Source organism: Nothobranchius furzeri, chromosome 5 (assembly GCF_043380555.1).
Source record: "Nothobranchius furzeri strain GRZ-AD chromosome 5, NfurGRZ-RIMD1, whole genome shotgun sequence".
Taxonomy (NCBI): Eukaryota; Metazoa; Chordata; class Actinopteri; order Cyprinodontiformes; family Nothobranchiidae; genus Nothobranchius; species Nothobranchius furzeri.
Window position 1 is genome coordinate 66,097,031 of NC_091745.1, and position 24,432 is coordinate 66,121,462.

Here is a 24,432-nt window from a genome sequence, read left to right on the forward strand (position 1 = left end):
CAAATGGTTTTTCCTACTTATCTAACTGGGGAATATATAGTAATGGACCAAATTTCACTTTACCATTAATAAAAAGTGAGAAAATTAATAATTTTACACATAGTGGTTCCCAAACGTTTCGTAATCTGACCTACGCAAGTAGATTTGTGACTCCAACGGTGTTTGGTTAAATGGTGCAAATAAACAAATTAAACTAAGCAATGACAACACAGACAACATATGTAACAATTATACCATTTTAATCTATTTATGGCTAATGTTAGCAATTATGGCACAAAAGTGTTGATAGCAAAATTCTACAATGATTTTGAGTTCTGATGATGATATAAACCCGTTTTTGGTCACAGACCTACAGCAGTGTCTTCACTCCAACTTTGGGAACCCCTGACCTATGATGTTAAAACAATGAAATTCTAGCTATAATTATTTACCTTTGACTGAAACCAACTGTTCTAAGTTGACTTTGCTCCAAATGTTCCAAATTAGAACATTCAAACAAACAGCCCTGCTTGTGTTTTGTCTTTAGGGACACCTGTATGTTGGTACAGCCATGGAAGTCCAGCGATTACCACTTGCGGATTGCAATCGCTATGGCGACACATGCAGAGAGTGCATCCTTTCTCGGGATCCATACTGTGGCTGGGACAAGGCCAGGAGGAAGTGCATCGCCATCCCACCTGGATACAACAACACTGCTGGGTAAGGTTAGACATCATGTCACCGCTGCAGACCTACTGGCTGTTTGGACATATACTAAAAATGAAACAAGAGTGAGGTTTTTAGTCATTTTTCAAAAGTACAATAATGATCCTGTCAGATGAAATAAACTCATGCTGCAACAGAATCTGCTGCTCGGACATGATCAAATTTGTCTGAAATACTAAACAAGAAAAAAAATCCAATAAACCCCAAAATTATATATATTTTTCATTATTAATAATTTATTTTCTGATTGAATTTTGGTTTCTATCATCTTGAGTCGATTTAGAGTACAAAACAGAAAAACTTGACGAGCTGAGGGGCTTTTGACAACTCTTTCCTATATAACTGTTAAATAAATGGTCTCATCTGCTATATATGCGTAACCATAGTTTTCCGTAAAGCCTCATTACCCACTTATGAAATAATTTTATGCTTTTTTTCTCTCTCTCTTTTCCTTTTACAGGACACTTATTCAGAATCTTGATGATTCAAACTCATCCATCTGTGGAGAAGCTGCTGGTGAGCCCTTCTAAGCTCTCTCTCTCTCTCTCTCTCTCTCTCTCTCTCTCTCTCTCTCTCTCTCTCTCTCTCTCTCTCTCTCTCTCTCTGTCTGTCTGTCTGTCTGTCTGTCTGTCTGTGTGTCTGTCTGTCTGTCTGTCTGTCTGCCTGTCTGTCTGTCTGTCTGTATCCTTATTAAACTAAAATGGGAACATTACCGGAGAACTGCAGCCAAAAAGATGATTATCATATAATTGAGCAGAGTCCAGAGTCCAGACACCAAGTGGGAAAGTACTTTTTTGCTTTAGGCCTTGCCCTGGTCCAGAACTCAAACTAATCAGGACAATAAGATGGCTGTTTCTTGTTGTGCCACTGGTACCACATACTTTGTCTCTCAATAGACCGGGGATTTGTTCTTTTTATTCCCAGTAAGCATGATTCAAAAATGAAGTAAAGCCGTGTGATTTTGATCTCTGGATTGAGTGGAACAAAGGAAAAACATGGCATCAATAATGCATCATGATGTGCTTGACTCTGCAGCATGCTCCTGCCTCATCTGCTTTACTTTAATAAGACAAGAATCCCAGTGATACAAGGTTTTAAAGCATTCCTATCCACGATGCAGCAGCATGTTATTACCACGTGTGTGCTTATCATATTGCCCTTTTTGCAATAGAAATTTCCATTTTCCCACAATGAAGCTTTATAATTTATTTATTTGTTCCTTTTTATCCACAGTGGGTTTTATTTGATCTAACAAAGAAAGAGATTTAAATTTAATTACTTAAGTTTTTTTTTCTTCATTCCAAAGCTTGTGATTGGATTAACCCACAAGGGGGACACAGTGTAAAGTCATCTTTGGGTTCATATTGACTGCTTGGCAAAGGGTCTCTGCACCAGACAGTTAATAATAAAGAAGCTGCCTCAGAGCCATCTCATTCAGCTTCATATTGTGCTTCAGTGATTTATTTTCCCAGACAATTTTACAATTGATCAAATAACCATAAACCATCATAATGAATATGGGAACATCACGGGCTGTAAGTCTGAATATCTCTGTCCCTCAGGCAGGTATTTATGTTAGGTAGGTTTTTATTACATTGCCTTCACAAAAAGAAATTAAACGAGCCTGGTATACAAACATATGCATGGCTACAGAATAACAATAATGAGTACTTTGCATTTGCTTTTTAATGCAGCTCTAAAGCAGCGTCGAACTTCGCCCAGGGAGGTTTTGGTGAAGGGAAGAAACACTACCGTGTTCCTCCCTTGTCCCGTGCACTCCTTCCACGCCACCTATCGTTGGGAGAAGGACAACTGCATCATGAACTACCCCTGCCTCTTCTCTGGAGACTTTTGTGTCCTGGGACCTGTAGTGCACACACCCCTCAAGGAAGGTGTCTTCCGCTGCATGGCTACTGAGGATGGATTCAAAGTGGAGGTTATTTCCTTCAGGCTGGTAAACGATGGCAGGCTTCTTTCTGCCTCTCTTGCTTCCACTGTGGGGCTGTCAGCCCTGTTCGCCGTGGCTAACCTGTGGCTTCATTAACCACAACTAACATTAAGGCTAACTCCTCATTCTTAATGGCTCCTACTGACAGAACGGCCAAGGACCCATTGTGTAGGGTTAGGTTCGCATCGCAATGATGTCCATGGTTGGATTGTTCACTGGTAATTGACGTTTTTTTATTTAGCTTTTTAAAGGAGAAAAAATGGAGAGTACACCAGTGAATACAAGAAATTGAGAAAAATCTATATTTTTAGCATCAGCCAACATATCTGCAGCCACAGCTGTCTTAACAAGATCAGAACTGTAAAATCCACCCATTAACATGTAATCTTAGGTGATTAGGAGCTACTGGCCATAAACTCTCGTGTCTTGCAAGTTCAAATATTCAACCATAATTTGGTGCTTTGCGAACCTTTCCTCTGTGACTGACTTAAAAAAAAAGAAAAGACAAACATATCTGATGAGTTAAGCAAAAAATAAAGACAAAACACCAATACCAGTCCAATTCTTTTAAACATTCCTCTCTATAGTTTGAAATTGAATTGATTGTGCTTATTTGTGGATATGTAAGCCTTTATTAAAGCTCCTATGTATTCCTTCATCTTGTTGTACTTCATTAATATAGCTCATTAGCATCTAGAACAATGTCTGGTATTGAAATTTAAAAAAGGCCTTAAAACTTCTGGGACATACTCCTAAGCACAATTTTGTAGTTGAGGCAGAGTACTGCGGACTCGTTTGGTGCAGTAATTAATGCAGCTGAGTTTAACAACATGGCTGAGAGGAAGTGTGAGCTTTTTTTGACAGGAAGTAGGTGGATGGGCAATGTCTCCTGTTCGAACATCACTGTGTCTCTGCACTTTCTCCTCAGACGTAGTTTCTTGCAACTTTAGGGCCAGAATATATTTGCTGAATAACAACGTGTTTAAAATGGCTGCCACGCGTAATTTGCATTGGTTTAAAATGCTGTTTGTGCACGTCCCCCATTATTAACATGAGACGTCCAAACGCTGCAGTATACAAGTAACCAGTAGGTGGAGTTGACAAACCGAGTGAGACACACTCACCATGGGGACTCCATCTCTGGTTTAGAGGTCTTTCGTACTTTCTACGATCTCAACATTAAACAGCTACTTATCTCTTCTATCGGTGCCATTTATTTTTTTGGTTGTACCCCACAAACCCGGTCAGAGTTCTCTATTGTGCCCCTAGTGGAACACTCCAGTACTACATTCAGTGCAGTGCAGCACAGCAGCAAGTATGCTGTCTGCACCAGCATGAGGTTAAAAAGCAAGTATATTCCAGCCCTTATGGGCCATTCCCATCTGTACCGGGTCGGCCCGGGCCGGGTAGCCCCAGTCGGCCCCAGCCTGGCCCGGTTGATTCCACACATCCTTGTCTTAAGCCCATGTGGGCTGATTCTACCCACCAATCAGAGGCTTGCTCTAATGGAAGGTGTGAATTTGCTGTCAGCAGTGGGTGTGTTGGCCCTGGTCGGCCTGAAGCAGACCCCCTCAAGAAGAGGGCTGAGAATGAGCCTTGGTTGGCCCGGAAAAATACCAGGCCACCCGGATATGAAAACAACCTACGCTACCCGGCCCGGGCCGACCCGGTACAGATGGGAATGGCCCATTAGAGTAGATTGCTTCAGATGTCGTTTTTGCATCTTGTTCACAACTTTGTCTATTGTTCCCATCTTTACATGTCACCAACTTTCTTCAGAATCTCTGACCTTTAAGTGCACGGTGTTCTATGAAGAGTCAACAGTAACGAGCTGAAATGAAACCAAAGGTTTTCAACTTGCTGAAGTCTGAAGTTGTGAACAAGGTGTTGTACTACAGCCATTTTGGTGAAGTCAGGCTTAAAGTAACAACAGAGTCAAGTTGCATTTTAAAATCTGCCAGGAGAAAGAAAGGCTTGTATTTAAATGAAAAAGACTTAGACCGATGAAGTGTGTTCTGGATGTATTCACTCCAAATGCTGATTTATACCATTGCTGCCTACATAGAAGTAAAAAAAAATGACTCATCATTTAGTGCCATAGTTTGACACCATTTCCTGCTTTGCAGTAAATAAAAAATCGTTTTGTTTTAGAATTCTTGTATTTGTGCTGAGAACCATGTTTGACCAAGTCATGCTTGTGTTGAGACCTTTGTATCTGTCCACTTGGTGGAGTTCAGTGATTTTTAAAAAGTGTGAAGAGTTCAATTTCTGCTTAATTATCTTACACTTGAACCAATGGCGATTAAAAATCACAATATAAACAAACCAAAATAGTCCTTCGTTCAGCAGATGGATCAGAATTAAGCTGTTAATATTCCCTTAAATGGTAATCGTCATACTGAAAAGGCAGAGGTCTTTCATGATGAATTATGTATGGGATTAGCATGTCCTCTGGCATTTTGGAAATGATCATTCACTAATTTTACATAAATCTATCGTAGATGAGCCTTCCACTGTGGTAGACGTATCATCAATAGTTAATGAGACAATGGAGCCGGCTCATTTCGTATTAAAGAATTGATTTGATGCCGGTAGGGATATGAGCAGTGAGCCCGCTTTCCACTGTGAAAAATAATAACAGCACAGCACTGTGGTTTTGAGTTTAGTGTGGTTTCTTTGGGACTGCTTGCATTTTTTCTCCCGATGATGACCCACTGACTGCCATAAAAAGAAAAGCAGATAAAAAGAACAAAGCTTTGTTAAACCTCATTCACCCGGTGCTTATTGCCTATTTTTATGTTAATCTGCCAAATGCCTCAACCCTACAAATAACATTTTGTCTGTTAAAACCTGATCGCTTTTACAACATCGGTCTTCCTTACAGCCACAAACATGCTATACTTCAAGTCTAACATGTCTCTCGTGTGTTTTCTGTCACCTGAATGGAAAATTCACTCTATCAGCTATAGTGCTGCTAAGTATTCAGTAAAAGCTGCTTTTCTTGTTAATGCAAGAGGGTTTTGGCAGCAGAAAACTCAAAAACCAAATGAGTTCACAGCATACGTACAAATAACCTGTTTATGTTTTACATATATTTGCCAAGTGCTGTATAAGCTGATGTGATTAGATAAAGAATGCTGTTATCACAACACACAATGACGGAAGCGCTCTTTGCTAGCCAATTTAGAGAATCAGCCTGGTGGCACGAAGTTCTCAGTTTTCACCAAGATCACCAGAAAAAGAAAACCTGCTGTATTATTTATTAAACATGTGCCAGGTGGAACCTGTTTCATCACCACCAGTGTTAGACAGATAGATCCAAACTTTATTATTCCCAATGGGGCGATTTGTCTTGCAGCCAGCGAAGAACAGTCACAGAGAGATGAAATATACAAATATATAACATAACATAACCACAACATCCATCGTGGGAACAGACAACAGGCTCTACAGTCGTATTAAGGCCAATCAGATCATATTATTATTATTAAAGTGACAGTGTGTATGTTCTCAGGTGATAGTGGGGCAGTAGATACCTAAATCACTGCAAGCAAACATTATTTTTGTGTTCAAATAAGACCTTACAAACAGATGGCCATTAGGGTAACAAATCACTGGGAGCAGAACCTCCAGCAAAACAACAGGAACATCAGATTCTCTTTCATCACTGGCAACGAGTGAAGAGGTAAATGTGTAAAACAACATGTTTCTTAATGGTGAAAGTTTTGTAACCATTTGTTACAAAGCAGTAAATGCATTTTGTCCTCACAGACATCCGTAGAAGGGAACATGGCATCCAATATGGCGTCGCCCCAAGACTTAGACCCACTCCCATGTATTTTAGACCAGATATTCATGGTTATATGTTATGAAACTGCCTATGTTTTTCAACAACTGGGCATCTTTTAATTAATTCACTACAACATTTCGAAGGGTATTTACAGAGATTAATGGTAAAAACTACACACCGTCACTTTAAGGCTAACACTAACAGGGAAGAAGGAACTTTTATTCCTTTAAGTGTTGTGTTTTATTTATAACTTTCAGCAAAGTTTTACCGAACACTAAACAAGGACTACTAATGGCTGGAATTGTGATTTTTAAGTTGTATCCTTAATTTGCTGTCAGAAATAACTCCAGTCCATCCAAGTCCGTCCTTTAATATGAACATTCACCCATTCGTCCCATCCAAATCCTTTTATCGCTCACTCATCTGTCCCTGTCAGCTAGTCCAGTAGAGACTTTCAAAACGGCCTCATCAGAAAACCATGTTGGTGGATTATGTTATCTGTTGTGAATTAAATAGGTCATGTGAGGCAGGTGGCTTTTTTGTTTGCCGTTGGGCTTTTGAGTGTCATGTACTGTACATGATGTGCACCCATGACTTTGTGTCGATATAAAATTTAATCAGCAATGTGCCAAACTATTATATACAAGAAGAGATTTATACCCTCTTATGTCAGTCTGAGGCCATTCCATGACATGTATTTTTAAATAACAGATATCTATAGTGCAATAGATATTCATGTAACTAATTCATATTGACATGTGTTTCCCTGAACATGTGCAGTGAAAATTAATAAAATGAGTATAATGAATTTGTTTATTGTTCTCATTTCAGTGCAAGAAGTATTTTGCAGTATGCTGATGAAATATTTATAATAAATTTAATTTTGATTGGGTTTTAAATGTAAGAAGGTCAAGGCCAGTAAATGTTTCACAGTATACTCTGCCTTATACCTGGTGACATATTTTCTAAATCAATTAAGTTGTAATGTTTCTGATTAAAGCATTGATGGTATTTACTTAGAGCGGTTTCCATGTCTTAGACTTTTGGTTTATTTTCCAACAGTCAGAGATATTGAAACTACTAGCAAGCTCTTGGTCTCGAAGAAAGGAATTTCACTAAAAATGGAACCAAGAAAGCTGGACAAATAGCAAAAGGTTTTTCTCTGCAAGCTGGTCTAGCTATGCTCCATTGCAGCATCTATCATTGGAGAGATGTTAGGTGGGCTTAGCAGAGCTGCAACGGAGAAAAACTACAAACATGGTGTCGGGTCAGGAAGAGAACTCATTTGAAATGGCTTTGGCATCAACTCTGGATGATTTAAATTTTGGCTTTTCTTTGTGACTTGATTAGATTGAGGTATATAATTCTGCGATAGCAAATTAACAAAACAAGCTAGCTTTAAAAAAGATTTTTCCTGCATTTTAACAACATTCTAACATAGTAAAGCTGTAAATATATGTAGAGATAAAAAAATATATATTTATAAGGTGGTTGTCGCTTTTTTCTAAAACCCTCCACCAATAACACGGCTCGGAACAAAAGCACCGATTGAACCACCAAACTGCTGCATTTCCCTGGGTCCACCAATTGTTGCGTGCTCACGTATTTTGCAGCAGAACACCACTGGTGTGAGAGGTTCTTCACTCAACAATATGACATACAGATCGACATATAAAACGATGACTGGTGTTTTGCGCTCTCTCGTTTCCTCTGGCAATGCAGATTTCCGATTCTAGAGGACGCAGTCCACTGATGAAACATGACAGGAGGGGGTGAGTGTTCCATGACCATTTTTGTGTTTAAAAGCTAGTTCGTTCTCTAGATTTGGTATTGCAGCTTTAAGTCTTTTATTTTGAAAACAGATGCACTATATTTGCTTCTTCTTCTATGGTGTACAGTGGACTGCCCCACTGACTGATTTCCATAGCGATTATTACGTTATGTTGTTTTTTGCTCTGATTGGTCCTGGTGCTGTCCAGCTGCATGCAGAGACATTTTGAAAGACAACTTCACCCCATGACAGAGCTCTGTCTATGGGTCATGGCCAGATTATATATTTACATACATAAGAAGAGTAGTGTTATGGAAATTTTATATTTCATTGCTTTAATCCTGTTAACAAATGTCCTGAAGCATTCTCACACTCAGACACACCCACACACTGTTCTTCCCCTACACTCATACACACACTGACTCTCTCTCCTCTCACAATGACCTCACTCCCATCTTTATCTCTTTGTTTAAATAAACTCTGTGATCAGATGTTAGGGGCATTTTGCCTCGTGCATGTGCCACAGTTATAACTGGTTGACTTGTCTGCTTTCCTTGTTGATTCTTCTCTCTCTCTCTAGCTGCAGGAAATGGGTTTATTGATAAACATATTGATAAAATCCATGACAGGTTGCCAGGGTATAATAATGGTTTTTGAGTGTGGAAATGTCTGTAGGTCTTATCTTCAGAATGTTTTGCAATTTACAGTGAATGACTTCCATCCTGGGAGCTGATACATTACCTGAGAGATAATTAAGTTCGCCAAGAAAGACGAGTTCACTCACACTTCTTTAGCACATAGAAAAATCTATCATTAGCATCTTTTAATTACTTTCCTGGGTGCTGAATTAAAAAAACGGTTATATTCCATATGCTCAAATGTTGTGTATCGCACTTAGAGATTTGAGAAATAATTGCAAGATGGTTTTCAGCCTAATCTCAGATCTCCAGTCCTGATTAGCAGATGCTTCTTTTTACATGTAGATTTATTCTTCCTATTCGCAACAAAGTTTAGCATCATTTTAACTACAGAGTCTTAAAACAGTATCAGATACATTTCTAAATATGGAGAGGTGATAATAGTTTAAGAAGCCGAAATCTTTGACTTCATACAACCCATAAAACAAACAACAAGAGGCAGTAGCTACATTTATGTGAGCACAAGTAATTGAAATGAACGCCCTATCAGATCAAAAATGTTTCATGTTAACATGTCAATCGGAATATTTTGATCCAATACAGCCCGATCGGAATGAAATTCCATTCCGATTGAGAGAGGTGGTTTTGTCCGATCATCATTACAATTGACATCCACGCACACACTCATTCAGAGTCTTGGAGTAAAATAATGTTCACAGCACATGCGTGCAACTTTGACGTGACGTCTTTCCACCTTCGCAGCCGCCCAGCACAAGCTGAAAACACGATGGAAGGTAAACAGAAGTTATCCTGCTCCCCTCTCCTGTGGCGGAGGAGCAGTAGCGTTCCGTACCTCTGAGCCTGTTGCTTAATTAAAGAGATCAGTAAAAAAAAAAATATTGCATACAGGTAAAAATGCAAAGAAGGTTCACAATGGGGGAAAACGGTAAGTCAACAGACAACGCTAGAGAATAAGAAAATAAAATGCAAGGGGAAAGACGTGCAGACAAGCTGGTGAATTAGGCAGGACATATTGGAAAGATACCGGGTGTTAAATAATTTTTATTAAAGCAGATGTTAAGTTTTAAATTAGCAATTTGTAAGAATTCTAAATAAAAATGATCACAAATCATGTTGGAAGGAAGGTATATTGAAACCAAAGAATTGAAGACCATAAACAAGAGCAACCCAGAAGTTATTTCCTAAAAGGCCACGGTATCCTTTTGGTTTATGCTAATATCAGGTGAAGCAGGCTAGAGGTTAACATTGCACTGACTATGCAAACAGTGAATTAAAAAATTGTCGATTCTAAGAATATTTCAAGCTACTTTTTTGCTTACCAACAACTCAAAATTACAGTAAAATGTGTGTGTGTGTGTGTGTGTGTGTGTGTGTGTGTGTGTGTGTGTGTGTGTGTGTGTGTGTGTGTGTGTGTGTGTGTGTGTGTGTGTGTGTGTGTGTGTGTGAAGTGAATATTGAATCAATAGTGAAGTTTTACTTGCTTTTAAAGGTTGAATATGGAACAATTTAATTAAAACCTATATTTAAAAAAAATACAATAATAGCTCAACAGGATATTTAGAGGTGTGCAGAAAAAGTATAATAATTCCTTTAAAAGCTTCATTTTAATTTAAAAAAATAACCAAATGTTTATTTTGACAGACATGACACTGGGTTTATTTTTACATATACTAGCTAATAAAGGGAACTGTTGCCACTGATACTGATTTGTCACTGGACATGGCGCTGGCTGGTCATTTCACATATCGGCAGCGAACCTGGCATCCTGGCAGCTGGAAATCTTGCTCTATTGTTGCAACTACAACCTCCACACACTAGATGGCATTATGGTGTTTCTGTTCCATATTCAACTTTTACTGATTTGTTCAGAACTATAACAGCAAGCTAATAGCAAAATGGCAAACAACCGCACTTCCTCTAATGCCGGGGGCATATAACTGCAAGAATTTTACTAGTGAGTGCTCCCTGAGGTAAAACATCCAATTGTGCTAGCACCAGATATGACAATGTATTTATCTACTTACCAATTTACCATAAAATACTCATCTTTCCTTATCATCAATGATATTATGGCACTGATCTGTAACTGAGATTAACCATAAAACTCACAAAAAAGCAGTCAAAAAGTAACTTTTTGTCTAGAAAATGAGCTGCAGTAACCACATTTGACCACAGGATGTCACTCTTACTTCATTCTTACATATTGCACCTTTAGTTTTAGTAAGTGTGTGCAGTAGACTGTAAACAGTGAACCATGAAGGTATTTTTCTTAACTTAAAACAAATGCCATAAAAATATATCATGGTGTAATTATTCATGTGATTGCTTAAATATATTAGAAAGAAAATGGAACCTAAACCTGGCATTTGCATGACCTTCGTCATTACCCTCTCCTTATTCTGCTCCTATTCTGCCTTTCCCGGGATCCTCTGATTTCCTTCTTTCCTATTCATCTTCTCTTTCCCTTTCCTTACTGTTTTAATCACATTTTTTCTCATTTAAAAATAATTTTAATCTTTTTTTTCTCATCTTTTTTACACTTAAATTTTATTTTTATTCTTTTGTGAAGGGCCTTGCAATTTTTATCTTGAGAGGGGCTATATAAAAGATTGTTTTCTTTCTTTTCTTCCATAAACAGCTGCTGAGAACAAGTTGTGAGCGGCATGACACACTTCTACACCATGACATCATCATTACAGCTCAGGAAAATCTGTGAATAAGTGGCTGGCATCACATCTGAATCAGTTCTACCAAACCACCCTTTTTCCAGACTGAAGTAAATGCCATGCAAAAATATCCACCGCCAAATGAGTCATAATAGAAAACAGGAGATTTGACAAGGAAAAAAAGAGATTAAATGAATCAATATGGGCCAATGATCACACTAAAAGAGATACAAAGGATCACAGCCCAAAACCACCAAGCTCAATAAAATATCAACAGAGAACTTTTGTAACTTTTCCCTTGAGTTCGTCATCCAAGCAGTATGGTTGGATGAATCTGCGAACAACTTTGACTCAAAATTCCAAACTGTTTTGGTTAGATTTTTATGAAAGTGTGTGTAACCTGTAACGTGATGAAGGTGCACACGAGTGACCTTTGCACTCCACCTGACGTTGAACAAACCAGAGTCCTAAAGGGACTCCGATGACAGGGGAAGGTGCAGTTCCCCAGCAAGAGGCCAAAAGTGGTGAGGTACGAACCGCACTCTGAAGAACAGTACATGGTTTCAAAAGTCTCTGAAGTCTTTGGAAGCACACAAGTCAGCAGATTATTAAGGTATCCACGTGGAGGTAATAATTCGAAGCAGGAGCAACTTTATATGTCCACGGGTAGGGAATACTTCCAAAATAGTATATTGATCTTTGTAATTGCATTTATCGTGATTCAGTGCGGGAAAGAGCAGCAGGCAGGTCAGGTCCCAGCGAGCGAAGTATCCCAGCAGCCATGCCGGAATCCGCGAACGTCCAGGTCCTACGAGCCGGAACACCCATCAGGAGGAGCAGAATCCGATGACGAATCATAGGTCCACCCCCAGGAAGCGAGGATCATCGACAAAACTCAGAGGAGGAGAGAGAGCACAGCACAGGGCACTTCAATGTAGACACAACAAAATGGCATCTAATGCAAATTAACAAACAAAAAGAAACCTAGCACTGTGAGTACCTGCATGTACTATGTGTAGCAATTATGTGAATTAGCATTTTAAGTGAAGAAATGGATGCAATACGCTACATGTACTGGAAAAAGTGGTGCAAAAAGAATAAAATTATTAAAACCCTATACTACGTATGGGAGAAATCACTGCACTAAGTAACATGTAATCAAAATGAAGGGCAAAAATGGTTGTAGCCCATAATGGTAAATTAACAAAATTAATCACAAAGTTTTCAAAACTTAATCACTGTAGTAAAATTATTTAAAAAGATAGATATATGAGTGTCAAAGAGCACTAAAAATGTAAATCAGTGAAGTTAGTAATCAACCTACAATTGAATGTACCCATAAGGAATTACGATTAGTGAAAATATTTGAAAAAAAAATTTGGATAACAGTAATATGTGGACTAAACCCATCTACTGTTAACTACCTGATTACCTGACTTCAGGAACCCACAGCATGTTTATCTCAAATCACCCAAGTCTGCACGTCATGTATAAACAGGAAAGACAACCATGCACACACACAAACATAGACAAACTTGTGTAACTTGAGATAGAGAGCTATGGAACCGACGAGGTGCGAAATCACCCCCCTTTCAAAGTCGGTAAGTTGTTGGTGGTAACATTGACCAAATTAGTGGAACCCTTGTGCGGTTTGATTGGGTCCCTGTTGTAGTGTAATGGTTTATGCTCTTTTATGAAAGAGGAACCATTCTACATATTAATTCAGAATATCAATGCTATAATTGGGTGTGGGCATCATTGCAAATCTTAATAATAAGTCAAGGTGAAACCTTGAAAAGTTAGAATATGGTGCACAAGTCCCACAGTACTGGGAAAATGTAGTAAAGATCTCTGTCTGAAAGTGACCAATCACGTTGGGGAAGGCGGCTCCTTGGAACCCGCCCCCCAAACTGTCAAAAGTTAAACTTGTCCGATAGAGCGGAATTTCTACTCGAGAGCAGAGCAGGCTGCGCGAGCGTGCATTATCAGTTCCACGTGCATAGTACCCAGACTTACGTGTGACAGGATCTATTTTCTGTGCTTGACTGGATAAAATCTGCTCTTGTGTCTTTCAAAACATGCGCAAGGTGCTTTTTCACGCTCGTGAATAGTTTAAAACATGCACGGAGGGCTTTTTTAGCGCTAGTGGATGGGAACTTATCCTCTCACAGACGTTGAATTATCTTCTCGTGATTGTGCGTGCTCTTGTGAGACCTTATTGACATAAAATTGACTCCATGCTGAATTATAAAAAGAAACAACCCACATGGTTAGCAGAACAATACCCAGAGGCAGCATTTAATACCTATTTTTAAATAATTACAGATGACTACGAGATAAATATTGTCTTAGTTAATCACAGGTGCAAAATTAACCTGTAAGCGACTGTTTTTAAGGTTATCCTGAAGCCTGACCTATCCTGAATCCTGAGCCTGTTCTAGTAAAAGAGCAAATTTACTTAGAAAGCTTTTTTAATGTATTATCTTTGAAATATGATCAGTCACTCTGAGTTTATCATGCAGGCAGAACATAAAAATTGTCTTCTACCCTATTTCCTGCATTAGCTGGTGAAAGAAAAAAGACAGGAAAGTGCTTGGGTTAGAAAAAGCCACACGGATCTTCCTCACAATGTAAATTAGCACTCGTGCACTCATTCTTCTTGGCTTACAAGAAAGGCTGTGTTGATTTTAATGTCCAGGAGAGAGCAGAGCATGTCTCGGCTAGTGGAAGCTAACTGTTAGCCTTAGCAACTCTACCACACAATAGAACTCCTTCAGGCTTGTGTTATTTGTGGAGATAAAATATCAACGTTACAGAGCAAATGGAGGCTGTAGAACAGTTGTGTTGCTGTTGTGACAACCTGTGGTTGCTCCCCATTGCTCATTTCCTGCCTCCTCTCTGCCTTGATGGCACATGCTCAGCACCTGTGCGCCACGCCCAAGTTCACCTTCAAAAGGAAGGCCTCCCCTGGTTTTTTTTCCCAATAATTTACCTGAGAAACCAGACACACTTTTAGATCCTTCTAACAAGACTGTTGATCCCTTGGATGTGTTGTGCTTTTGGAGACACCAGAGCTCATCTTAAAAGCGGATTTGTCTGTTGGTTGCCCTCACCTTTTACAGAAAATAAGGGTGTATACTAACTAATTTTAAGTATATGTCCTTGTGTGATGGAGGAAAAACTGGGTACAAAGAAAATTTCTTAACACACTAATCCTCTAAGTCAGGAGGGAGACCTGACTGGCACCCCATAATACCAACTAAACCAACCCAGGAGTGAAACCGTTACACTGTCACCCAATCAGAGGCAAGATTTTCTGATATCATAAATATTTTTGAAGACTCCAAATACTGGCATGTTTTGCTCCTATCTCCTTTGGCTCACTTCTACTTCCTGAAACAGGAGTGCCAGAGTTCCTTATTTACATACTTTGCACAATTCCCCCCACATCCTCCACCCCCAATTCCCTTCTAAATTTTCTGCCAACTGTGCAAAATCCCTTCCTCTGCTCTTCTCTTCTAAAAAAAGAGGATCCAGCTTCATACATGTTGTAAGAAAATTCAAGTTCCTCTCTGAGGTTTCTGGGAAGTGTTGATTGTTCTTTAAGGTTTCATTTTAAACAAATAGGAAACGATAAAAGATCTACATGACAAAGTCACTGTGGTCATGTGGTAAGTTGCTCCATCTGTGGTCTAGGATATTAGGTGGTGTAAGTGAGCAGTCAAATAAAACAGTCATAAACCAATTCTTAGCTTTCTTATTTGTGTTTATGATAGCCTGTGGATGGCATTCATTTTTATCATTGATCAAACATTTACACTCAACAAAAATATAAACGCAACACCTTTGTTTCTGCTCCGATTTTTCATGAGATGGACTTAAAGATCTAAAATTCATTCCAGATACACAATATTACCATTTCTCTCAAACATTGTTCACAACTCAGTCTAAACGTGTGATAGGGAGCACTTCTGCTTTGCTGAGATAATCCGGGTATCTTCCCTGAGACGCTTCTGCCAGAACTATTAACCCACAACGCCAGAGGAAAAGAGATGGGGCTAAACACCCATCACCGTTTTCTAGGTCCAAATGTCTTTTGTTGTCCGTGACTTCAAATGGTGTTTTTTTATAGGGACTATAGTATTTACTCCTAAAGTAGAAGTGGTAGCAGCTGACTGTTTCTCCTTCTCTGATATTATTGAGCTGAGAAACTCACACCAGTGGCGTTCTGTTGAGAAATACGTGAGTGTGTTTTGAATGCAGGTCGCTGGGAAGTGCAGTGGTTTGGCTAGTCCGACATCCAGATGATCCAATAATTGCTTTAGGTCTGAAATGTGTTATTGGCAAAGGATTTTAGATAAACACCAAAGAACCACTTTATGGGATTTTTTTAATCTCCACAATTTATTTATTGTGTTAGAACATTTTTAAAAGGCATGAAAACATGTTTTAAGCTAATTTGTTTTCTAAATTTGTGTTGCACACATGAATGAATAGTCAGTGTGTTTTGTTGCGGGTTTTAATCCATCTTTGGCTGTTAACACAGACGAGAGTGCAATGAGCAGTGTCTTCTCCAACAGTCAAACAGCACTGAATTAATTGTTGAACCGTTTAACACTTAACATAAACATTCACATCCTTAGCTTGACCTTAAAACAAGTCAGATACAGCTCACTCCTTTCAAGCACACAACATTTATAGCAGCATCTCCATATTTAGACTGTGATACAGGAGTTCCTCAAGGATCTGTTCTTGGGCCTTTATTGTGCTCGCTTTTTATTAATAACTTACCTGAAGTCTGTCCAAATATATTTGCTTAAATGTATGCAGATGATGATTTTTCAAAACGCCCCTTAAACTTGAAGCAGTCAAATATATTCCTGGATGGAGTAGAGCTTGATCTAGCACCAGAATTTAAATACCTTGGGGTCATTCTAGACCCAACATTATCCTTCAAGAGTCATTTAATCAAAGTGTCCCAGGTACTTAAATTTAATAATCGAAATTTTACTCATATACGTAATAATCTAAATATGAATGTTGCAAAAACTTTTTTTTTACTCAATGATCATCTCTCATATGGACTATTGTTTGACATCCTGGTCACTTGCTTGTCCAACAACACTTAAAACTATTGCAAACATTTATAAAAGAAGTTTAAAATTACTTGACAAAAAACCTACACCAGATGTAGGTTTGGATAAGCTGTTATGTTTTGGTTTAGAGTTCATCGTTTTTGTGGTGCAGATCTCCCTTTTATTGCATTTAGAGTGTTGTGGGTTTTCGGTTTAGTTTAAAATATCACCTTAAGTTTGGTTTAACCGCCCAGTTTAGAATTTGGACCTTTGGAGATCCTTATTTTGGTCCAGAACCCTGTAATCTTTGCCCAGTGGTACATCCCAGGTTATTTGTACTTTTATTTTAATTTCCCACAGGCAGAATTAGTTTTATTATTCCCAACCTGTGGATGGAAAGATTTAGGTTTTTTTTGTAAATAAACTGATCATCATTTTAACTTTTAAATCCCGTTATTGTCCCTTCCTTTTTGCACACGAGCCAAACTCCCCAGGAAGGATCGTAACACCACTCGCCTCACGCACATAAGTGACCAAATCAAAGCAGCATGGAGACACTCCGTCTCCAACCACCTCTCAGGCAGCAGCCTGCACTCCCAAGTTCTACATGCCACCAGAACATAACCAACCACAACACAATAAAAGCTGTGTTATACAAAATGGAAGGCCTGTAGTGTTTATTCTCTTACAGTAACAATTTATCAATTTTGGGAGGAATTTATTTGAGATTTTTTGGTTTTTATTAATTGTGCAATAGAAAAATAATCGCTTGATTAATCATCTAAATAGTCATTAGAATAGTCGACTATTCGATAAAATAATCGTCAGAATAATCGTTTTAAAAATAATCGTTTACCCCCAGTCCTACTTCTTAGAATACCAGGATAGGAAGGATGGTGTAGAATTACGTTTATTAGATCTATACATGAATATTACCAATATTGGTGTGTGTCAGAAACAGCGTAAGGCTTAATGTCTTTTCCAAAAAAAACAGGTGATGGGCCGGTCTCCAGTCAAAATGCCCGGGCTGAATTTTTGTCCCAGTCCAGCCCTGCTTCTTATGTTCGTAATCCTGGTTGTCTCGTGCTTCAGCAGTTTGCTGCAGTCAGCGTTATTAACTGAAAAATATTAAATAATTACTTGTCTTCACAATCACATTTTCTTTATTATTGGTCTCTCCATTTGTGCTTCCATTTCTGATGCATGTTCATGATGATACAGCAACCAGCAACGTATTGTACAAAAAATCCCAAATAAAACTAATAATGTAAAAAGTTTATAACCTATTTCAAACTGTGGGGAATATTTTTAAAACGTAGAATCAAACAAACTGAAATAAACCCGTCTGCAGCTCGTCAAGCTTGTCTAAACCCTCCTGCTCACAACCCCCGACACGCCTGAAGCAAATAAACTTTCAGACAACTGTAACAAAATACCTGTTCTTACTGAGCTATAACCTGCAGCTAATGGGCTTCCATCGTGTTCATTTACTGCGTAGCTGATACTGTATCGATAAGCTAATTTTAGCTATTTTGCGGGTTTTTTCCTCGTTTCAAAGACTGAAGGACGCGACTCAGCATCCGTTACATAAACACAGCTGCACACAGTTAGCTCATTAAAGGTTATCTAGCTAAAACTGGGAACATAAAATATCGTTGTTGGCTTATTTTGGTACGAAGCGGTCAGCTAACGCTTCACAATGCAACAAAATGATGACATTTCATCAACTTACCGGAGAAAATCCTTCCGAAACACCGAAAATGAACTGCAGTCAATGCAGCAGTGGGGGCTGTTTGGAACTCTTCGAAGCTACGTGAACCACGTGACTTCCCCATTCCATAGGAGTCTATAGAGCTCCGGGAGTTGAGTCACGTTTCCCGGCATGCAACAGTTCAAATCGAAACGGCGCCATTTGGCAGGCAGAAGCCGGCAGCTGGACTATTTGTTATTGTCAGAAAACTCAATCAAACGGGAAATATGGTAGATTCCTGTTGTGCCCCAGGATGCAGAACAGACGCGGACGACATAAGGAATGAGCCTTCTACAGGATTCCCCAAGATCCGGAGCGCCGCAAACGTTGGATGATTGTAATAAAACGCGCTAGTGACCGGATAAAATGAAACTGTGGGATCCCGAGAGTAAAGGTTTTCGCTTATGCAGTGACCACTTCATATCAGGTACTTAAACCAACATTTCCTCAACTGTGTACGGTGTTTATTTTAAATGCTTTTATTACGATTCTTAGTGGGCTTCCTAAACTTATTTTGGCGTGGCTTTTTCTGTCTTATTACTCATAGCAACAAGTAAACATCACGTAAAACGTTGCCTCGTGAGTTCTGCTTGCTGCCGTTTACGTGTTTTATGATCACAGCAATTAACCGGCTAAGCTGTATTTAATTTTTAAGCAATGGTTGATCAATTGTCAGATCACACATAAAAAGCACTTTGGATTGCTATTATCTGTCTCACCGAGACATATCTCAGACAGATCATGAGACGCTCCTGCCTGACATATTTATTTTATTCACGGAAAAAAATCAAACTAGTGATTTCTCTTGGCGTTCAGTTTATACATTCAAACAGCACAGCACTCTATTTAAACTACTTACATGTAAATCTGTTATTTGTCCATCCATTTTCATCCGTGTATCCGGAGTCGGGTTGCGGGGGCTGTAGCGTCGAGAGTCCCTGACTTCCCTCTCCCCAGCCGCCGGAGCCAGCTCCTCCGGGTAAATCCCAAGGGGGTCCCCGGCCAGGTCCAGTAAGAAGTCCGCTCCGACAGCTTCTGGCGTCGGAGCGGGCAGTAGCGTCGAGAGTCCCAGACCTCTCCCCAGCTCCTCCAGCCGGGGGAATCCCAAGGGGTTCCCCGGCCAGGTCCAGTAAGAAGTCCGCTCTGACAGCTTCTGGCGTTTTTAAAAAGTATCCCAGGGGCACGGTAAGGGTCGGAGATGTTTAGTCTATTTAATTTCTGACTACATAAAATGATTTCTTCGGTTTAAAGTGTGAAGTAAACGCCGACAAAGTAAAATCCAAGCGGATCCCGTTCACGTTCATAGTTACATCCGTGTTTGTTTACCTTTTTTTTCCTGCCAAAATGGCGTCTACTAACTCAGAGTCACGTGGGGTCCGGAGCTCTATTGGAGTGTCGTAACTCTCTACAGCTCTGACAAAACCCTGCCCTCCTCTCCCAATGATTGGACAGGAATTCGAGAAACGTGATTGGTAGCTAAGACTCGTGCTCTCACTGGTTCCACCCAAGTTCCTCCCACTGACGCTAGAATCGAGACAAAAAGATTCGTAACACTGTAGATTTGAAGTTTGTACCTGTAGAATGAAATGTGTGTTTTGAGAGTTTTGATTTCAAACATGTACATAGATTTTTTCAATTTGGAAGTCTGCTAGTTACAAAACGAAAGTTTCATGTTTCTGAATGAATGTTTGATTTTACAAAACGAGTAGTAAATGTACAAAATAAAAGTTTGATTTTACAAAATAAAAAATACATGTACAAAATACAACGTTCCTGTTACAAAACAAGAAATACAAGTACGAATTGAGAATTACAAGTTAGAAAACTAAAGTTACAAGTTACGAATCCAAAGTTACAAGTTACGAATCCAAAGTTACATATGATGAAACATGTTCGAAATTACAAAACTTGGTACAAGTTACGCTGAATATTGTCCCAATCCTAGTTCCATACCTCACAACCGCAGACGACGTGTACCCAACATATGATGAAACATGTTCGAAATTACAAAACTTGGTACAAGTTACGCTGAATATTGTCCCAATCCTAGTTCCATACCTCACAACCGCAGACGACGTGTACCCACACCAGCCCAGGACCTCCACATCCAGCAGGTTCACCTCCAAGATCGTCTGAGACCAGCCACTCAGACAGCTGCTGAAAGAAATGGTTTGCATAATCAAACAATTTCTGCACAAACTGTCAGAAACCGTCTCAGGGAAGCTCAAATGCATGCTCGTCATCCTCATCGGGGTCTTGACCTGACTCCAGCTCGTCGCCATAACAGACTTGAGTGGGCAAATGCTCACATTCGATGGCGTCTGGCACATTGTAGAGGTGTTCTATTCACGGATGAATCTCGGTTTACATTGTTCAGGGCAGATGGCAGACAGCGTGTGTGGCGTCGTGTGGGTGAGCGCTTTGCTAATGTCAATGTTGTGGATCGAGTGGCCCATTGTGGTGTTGGGGTTATGGTATGGGCAGGCATCTGTTATGGACGAAGAACACAGGTGCATTTTATTGATGGCATTTTGAATGCACAGAGATACCGTGATGAGATCCCGAGGCCCATTGTTGTGCCTTACATCCAAGAACATCACCTCATGTTTCAGCAAGATAATGCACGGCCCCATGTTGCAAGGATCTGTACGCAATTCTTGAAAGCTGAAAATGTCCCAGTTCTTGCATGGCCAGCATACTCACCGGACATGTCACCCATTGAGTATGTTTGGGATGTGCTTGACCGGCGTATACGACAGCGTGTGCCAGTTCCCACTAATATCCAACAACTTCGCACAGCCATTGAAGAGGAGTGGACCAACATTCCACAGGCCACAATTGACAATCTGATAAGCTATGCGAAGAAGATGTGTTGCACTGCATGAGGCAAATGGTGGTCACAACAGATACTGACCGGTTCTGAGTTCCCAGGCCCCCAGTAAAGCAAGAAACTGCACATTCCAGGGTGGCCTTTTATTGTGGGAAGTATAAGGTACACCTGTGCACTACTCATGATGTCAGATCAGCATCTTGATGTGGCACACCTGTGAGGTGGGATGGATTATCTCAGCAAAGCACAGGTGCTCACTATCACACATTTAGACTGATTTGTGAACAATGTTTGAGAGAAATGGTAATATTGTGTATCTGGAATGAATTTTAGATCTTTAAGTCCATCCCATGAAAAATCGAAGCAGAAGCAAAGGTGTTGCGTTTATATTTTGTTCAGTGTATATAAAACTAGGAATCCATATAGTTAAATTTAATATATTGTTTTACAATAGACTTAAAAATCACTTTATTATTCAGCAGTGGGAAAATGCTGCTTTAGTAGAGATATTTTAAATATATGTATTAATTGAAATATTGTACTGTAGCTTCTACAGTGTGTTTTTGTCACAACTGTCACACCCGGTCATGTCTCCCCGTTTAGTTCAGCCTTGTGTCTCGTTGATTACTCCCACCTGCCTCTCGTTTCCCAATCACCTTAGCTCCCAACCCTCCTGTATTTAAACCCTGTCTGTTCTTTGTACTGTGTCGGATCATTGTTTCATTGTCCAGCGTGCTTCAGTATTAAAACCCTTTGAATGTGCTCAACTGTCTGCCTGTTTTCCTGCTCCGCGTTGGATCCTCATCTCAGCTCCGTTCCTCTCAGCAGCGCGCTGACAGAATGATCCGACCCAAACCCGTTGTGAGATCCAGCGAGGAGATTCTCCCGTGGGAGCACCTGCTTCAGTGGCTCACTCCGAGCCACCACCCAGCTTCTCCATCGCCTTCCCCTGCTTCAGTTCTGCCTCGCCGAAAACGCCGTCCTCGGCCATCAGCCGCAGCAATCCTCGCTGCTCTCCCGGAACCGGACGAGGGGTCGGACCGGGAGCAGCTTCCGGATCGCTCCAGCTTCGTGGGCACCCGCCTGGCTGTGTGCTCCCCGGGAGTTGGCCCACGGCGTGGGGAGGCATGCCGGGCTCCACCGCAGCGGCTGGTCCCTGGAAGGAGCCACGAGCTCGCTGCAGTTCTGGCTCAGTGCGCCAACTTGGACACGCCCCCAGTCAGACCAGCAGTCCCGTCTCCGGTCCAACTAGCGCCTTCGTCATCTGCAGGCGGAGGAACCACGCCCACAGCCCAGCTGTTGGAGCTCCAGGCGGAGCTTGACCGGATCCGCCAGCTCGTCAGCCTCCAGGAGAGTCACCTGGACACTCTATCCTCCCCGAACCGCCAGGAGAGGAGTGAGCCCGTCCACCCAGCGGAGCTCGCTGGTCTCCGGGCTGAACTGGCCCAGCTCCATCGAACCCTCAACCTCCAGGAGCTTCAGCTGGACGGGCTGTCCCCCCTGCTCTCACGGCTTCCAGCCCTACCAGTTCCACCACTTCCAGTCCAGCCTGTCCAGGCAGCCCCTCCTGCAGCTGCCTCGCCTCCACTCCAGAGGGCCCAGAAGCAGAAGGGACGGGCTCAGAAGCAGAAGGGATGGGCCCAGAAGCAGACGGTTCCAGTTCTGGCCCCGAAGCGGACGGGTCGGCCCCAGCAGTCGGCGGTCCAGCAGTCGGCGGTCCAGCAGTCGACGCCCCCGGACCAGAAGTCGACGCCCCCGGACCAGAAGTCGACGCCCCCGGACCAGAAGTCGACGCCCCCGGACCAGAAGTCGACGGTCCAGAAGTCGACGGTCCAGAGGTCGACGGTCCAGAGGTCGACGGTCCAGGGCTCTGTGGCCGACGCCCCTGCCAGTCCTGTGGCCGACGCCCCTGCCAGTCCTGTGGCCGATGCCAGTCCTATGGCCGACGCCTCTTCCTCGTGTTCTGAAGTCGACTCCTCTTCCTCGTGTTCTGAAGTCGACGCCTCTGATGACGTCGCCTGTCCAGAAGTCGACGCCTCTGATGACGTGGCCTGTCCAGAAGTCGTCGCCCCTGATGACGTCGCCTGTCCAGAAGTCGTCGCCCCTGATGACGACGTGTACGAAGTCGTCGCCCCTGATGACGACGTGTCCGAAGTCGTCGCCCCTGATGACGACGTGTCCGAAGTCGTCGCCCCTGATGACGACGTGTCCGAAGTCGTCGCCTCCTCCTCTAATGACGACGTGTCCGAAGTCGTCGCCTCCTCCTCTGATGACGTCGCCTCCTCCTCTGATGACGTCCCGTCTGATGACGTCGCCTCCTCCTCTGATGACGTCCCGTCTGATGACGTCGCCTCCTCCTCTGATGACGTCCCGTCTGATGACGTCGCCGCCACGTCTGATGACGTCCCGTCTGATGACGTCGCCGCCTCCTCTGATGACGTCGCCGCCTCCTCTGATGACGTCGCCGCCTCCTCTGATGACGTCCCCGAAGTCGGCTCGTCTGACGACGTCGCCGCCTCCTCTGTTGACGTCCCCGAAGTCGGCTCGTCTGACGACATCGCCGCCTCCTCTGATGACGTCCCCGAAGTCGGCTCGTCTGATGACATCGCCGCTGCCTCGTCCTCTGAAGTCGGCTCGTCTGATGACATCGCCGCTGCCTCGTCCTCTGAAGTCGGCTCGTCTGATGACATCGCCGTTGCCTCGTCCTCTGAAGTCGGCTCGTCCGATGACATCGCCGCTGCCTCGTCTGGGGATGCTCTTTGCACTCAAGAGGCCGACGCTCCATCCAGCCCGGCGTCTCCACGGTCTCCGGTTCCGATGGTGGTTTTGAAGGCAACGCCGGCCCAGCCTGCAGTGACTTTGTCGCCGGCCCAGCCTGCAGTGACTTTGTCGCCGGCCCAGCCTGCAGTGACTTTGTCGCCGGCCCAGCCTGCAGTGACTTTGTCGCCGGCCCAACCTGCAGAGCTCCTCTTCTGCCGCAGGCGCCGGCCTCGAAGGGCCCGTCGCCTCCTCATCTGCCGCAGGCGCCGGCCTCGAAGGGCCCGTCGCCTCCTCATCTGCCGCAGGCGCCGGCCTCCAAGGGCCCGTCGCCTCCTCATCTGCCACAGGCGCCGGCCTCCAAGGGCCCGTCGCCTCCTCATCTGCCGCAGGCGCCGGCCTCCAAGGGCCCATCGTCTCCTCCTCTGCCTCAGACGCCGGCCTTCCAGTGCTCGTCGTCTCCTCCTCTGCCTCAGACGCC

General features: G+C 42.2%; 1 protein-coding gene across 1 annotated transcript in view; it reads left to right on the top strand.

The window, feature by feature from the left end:
- si:ch211-113g11.6 (semaphorin-7A) overlaps positions 1-7,251 on the top strand; it is a 58,338-nt gene extending 51,087 nt beyond the window's left edge. The window contains exons 12-14 of the mRNA XM_015949889.3: positions 527-699; positions 1,166-1,221; positions 2,400-7,251. Coding sequence (XP_015805375.1) covers positions 527-699; positions 1,166-1,221; positions 2,400-2,749 — 579 coding nt within the window. The 3' untranslated portion in view covers positions 2,750-7,251. The remainder of the gene's footprint in view (positions 1-526; positions 700-1,165; positions 1,222-2,399) is intronic.
- Positions 7,252-24,432: the final 17,181 nt, after the last annotated feature.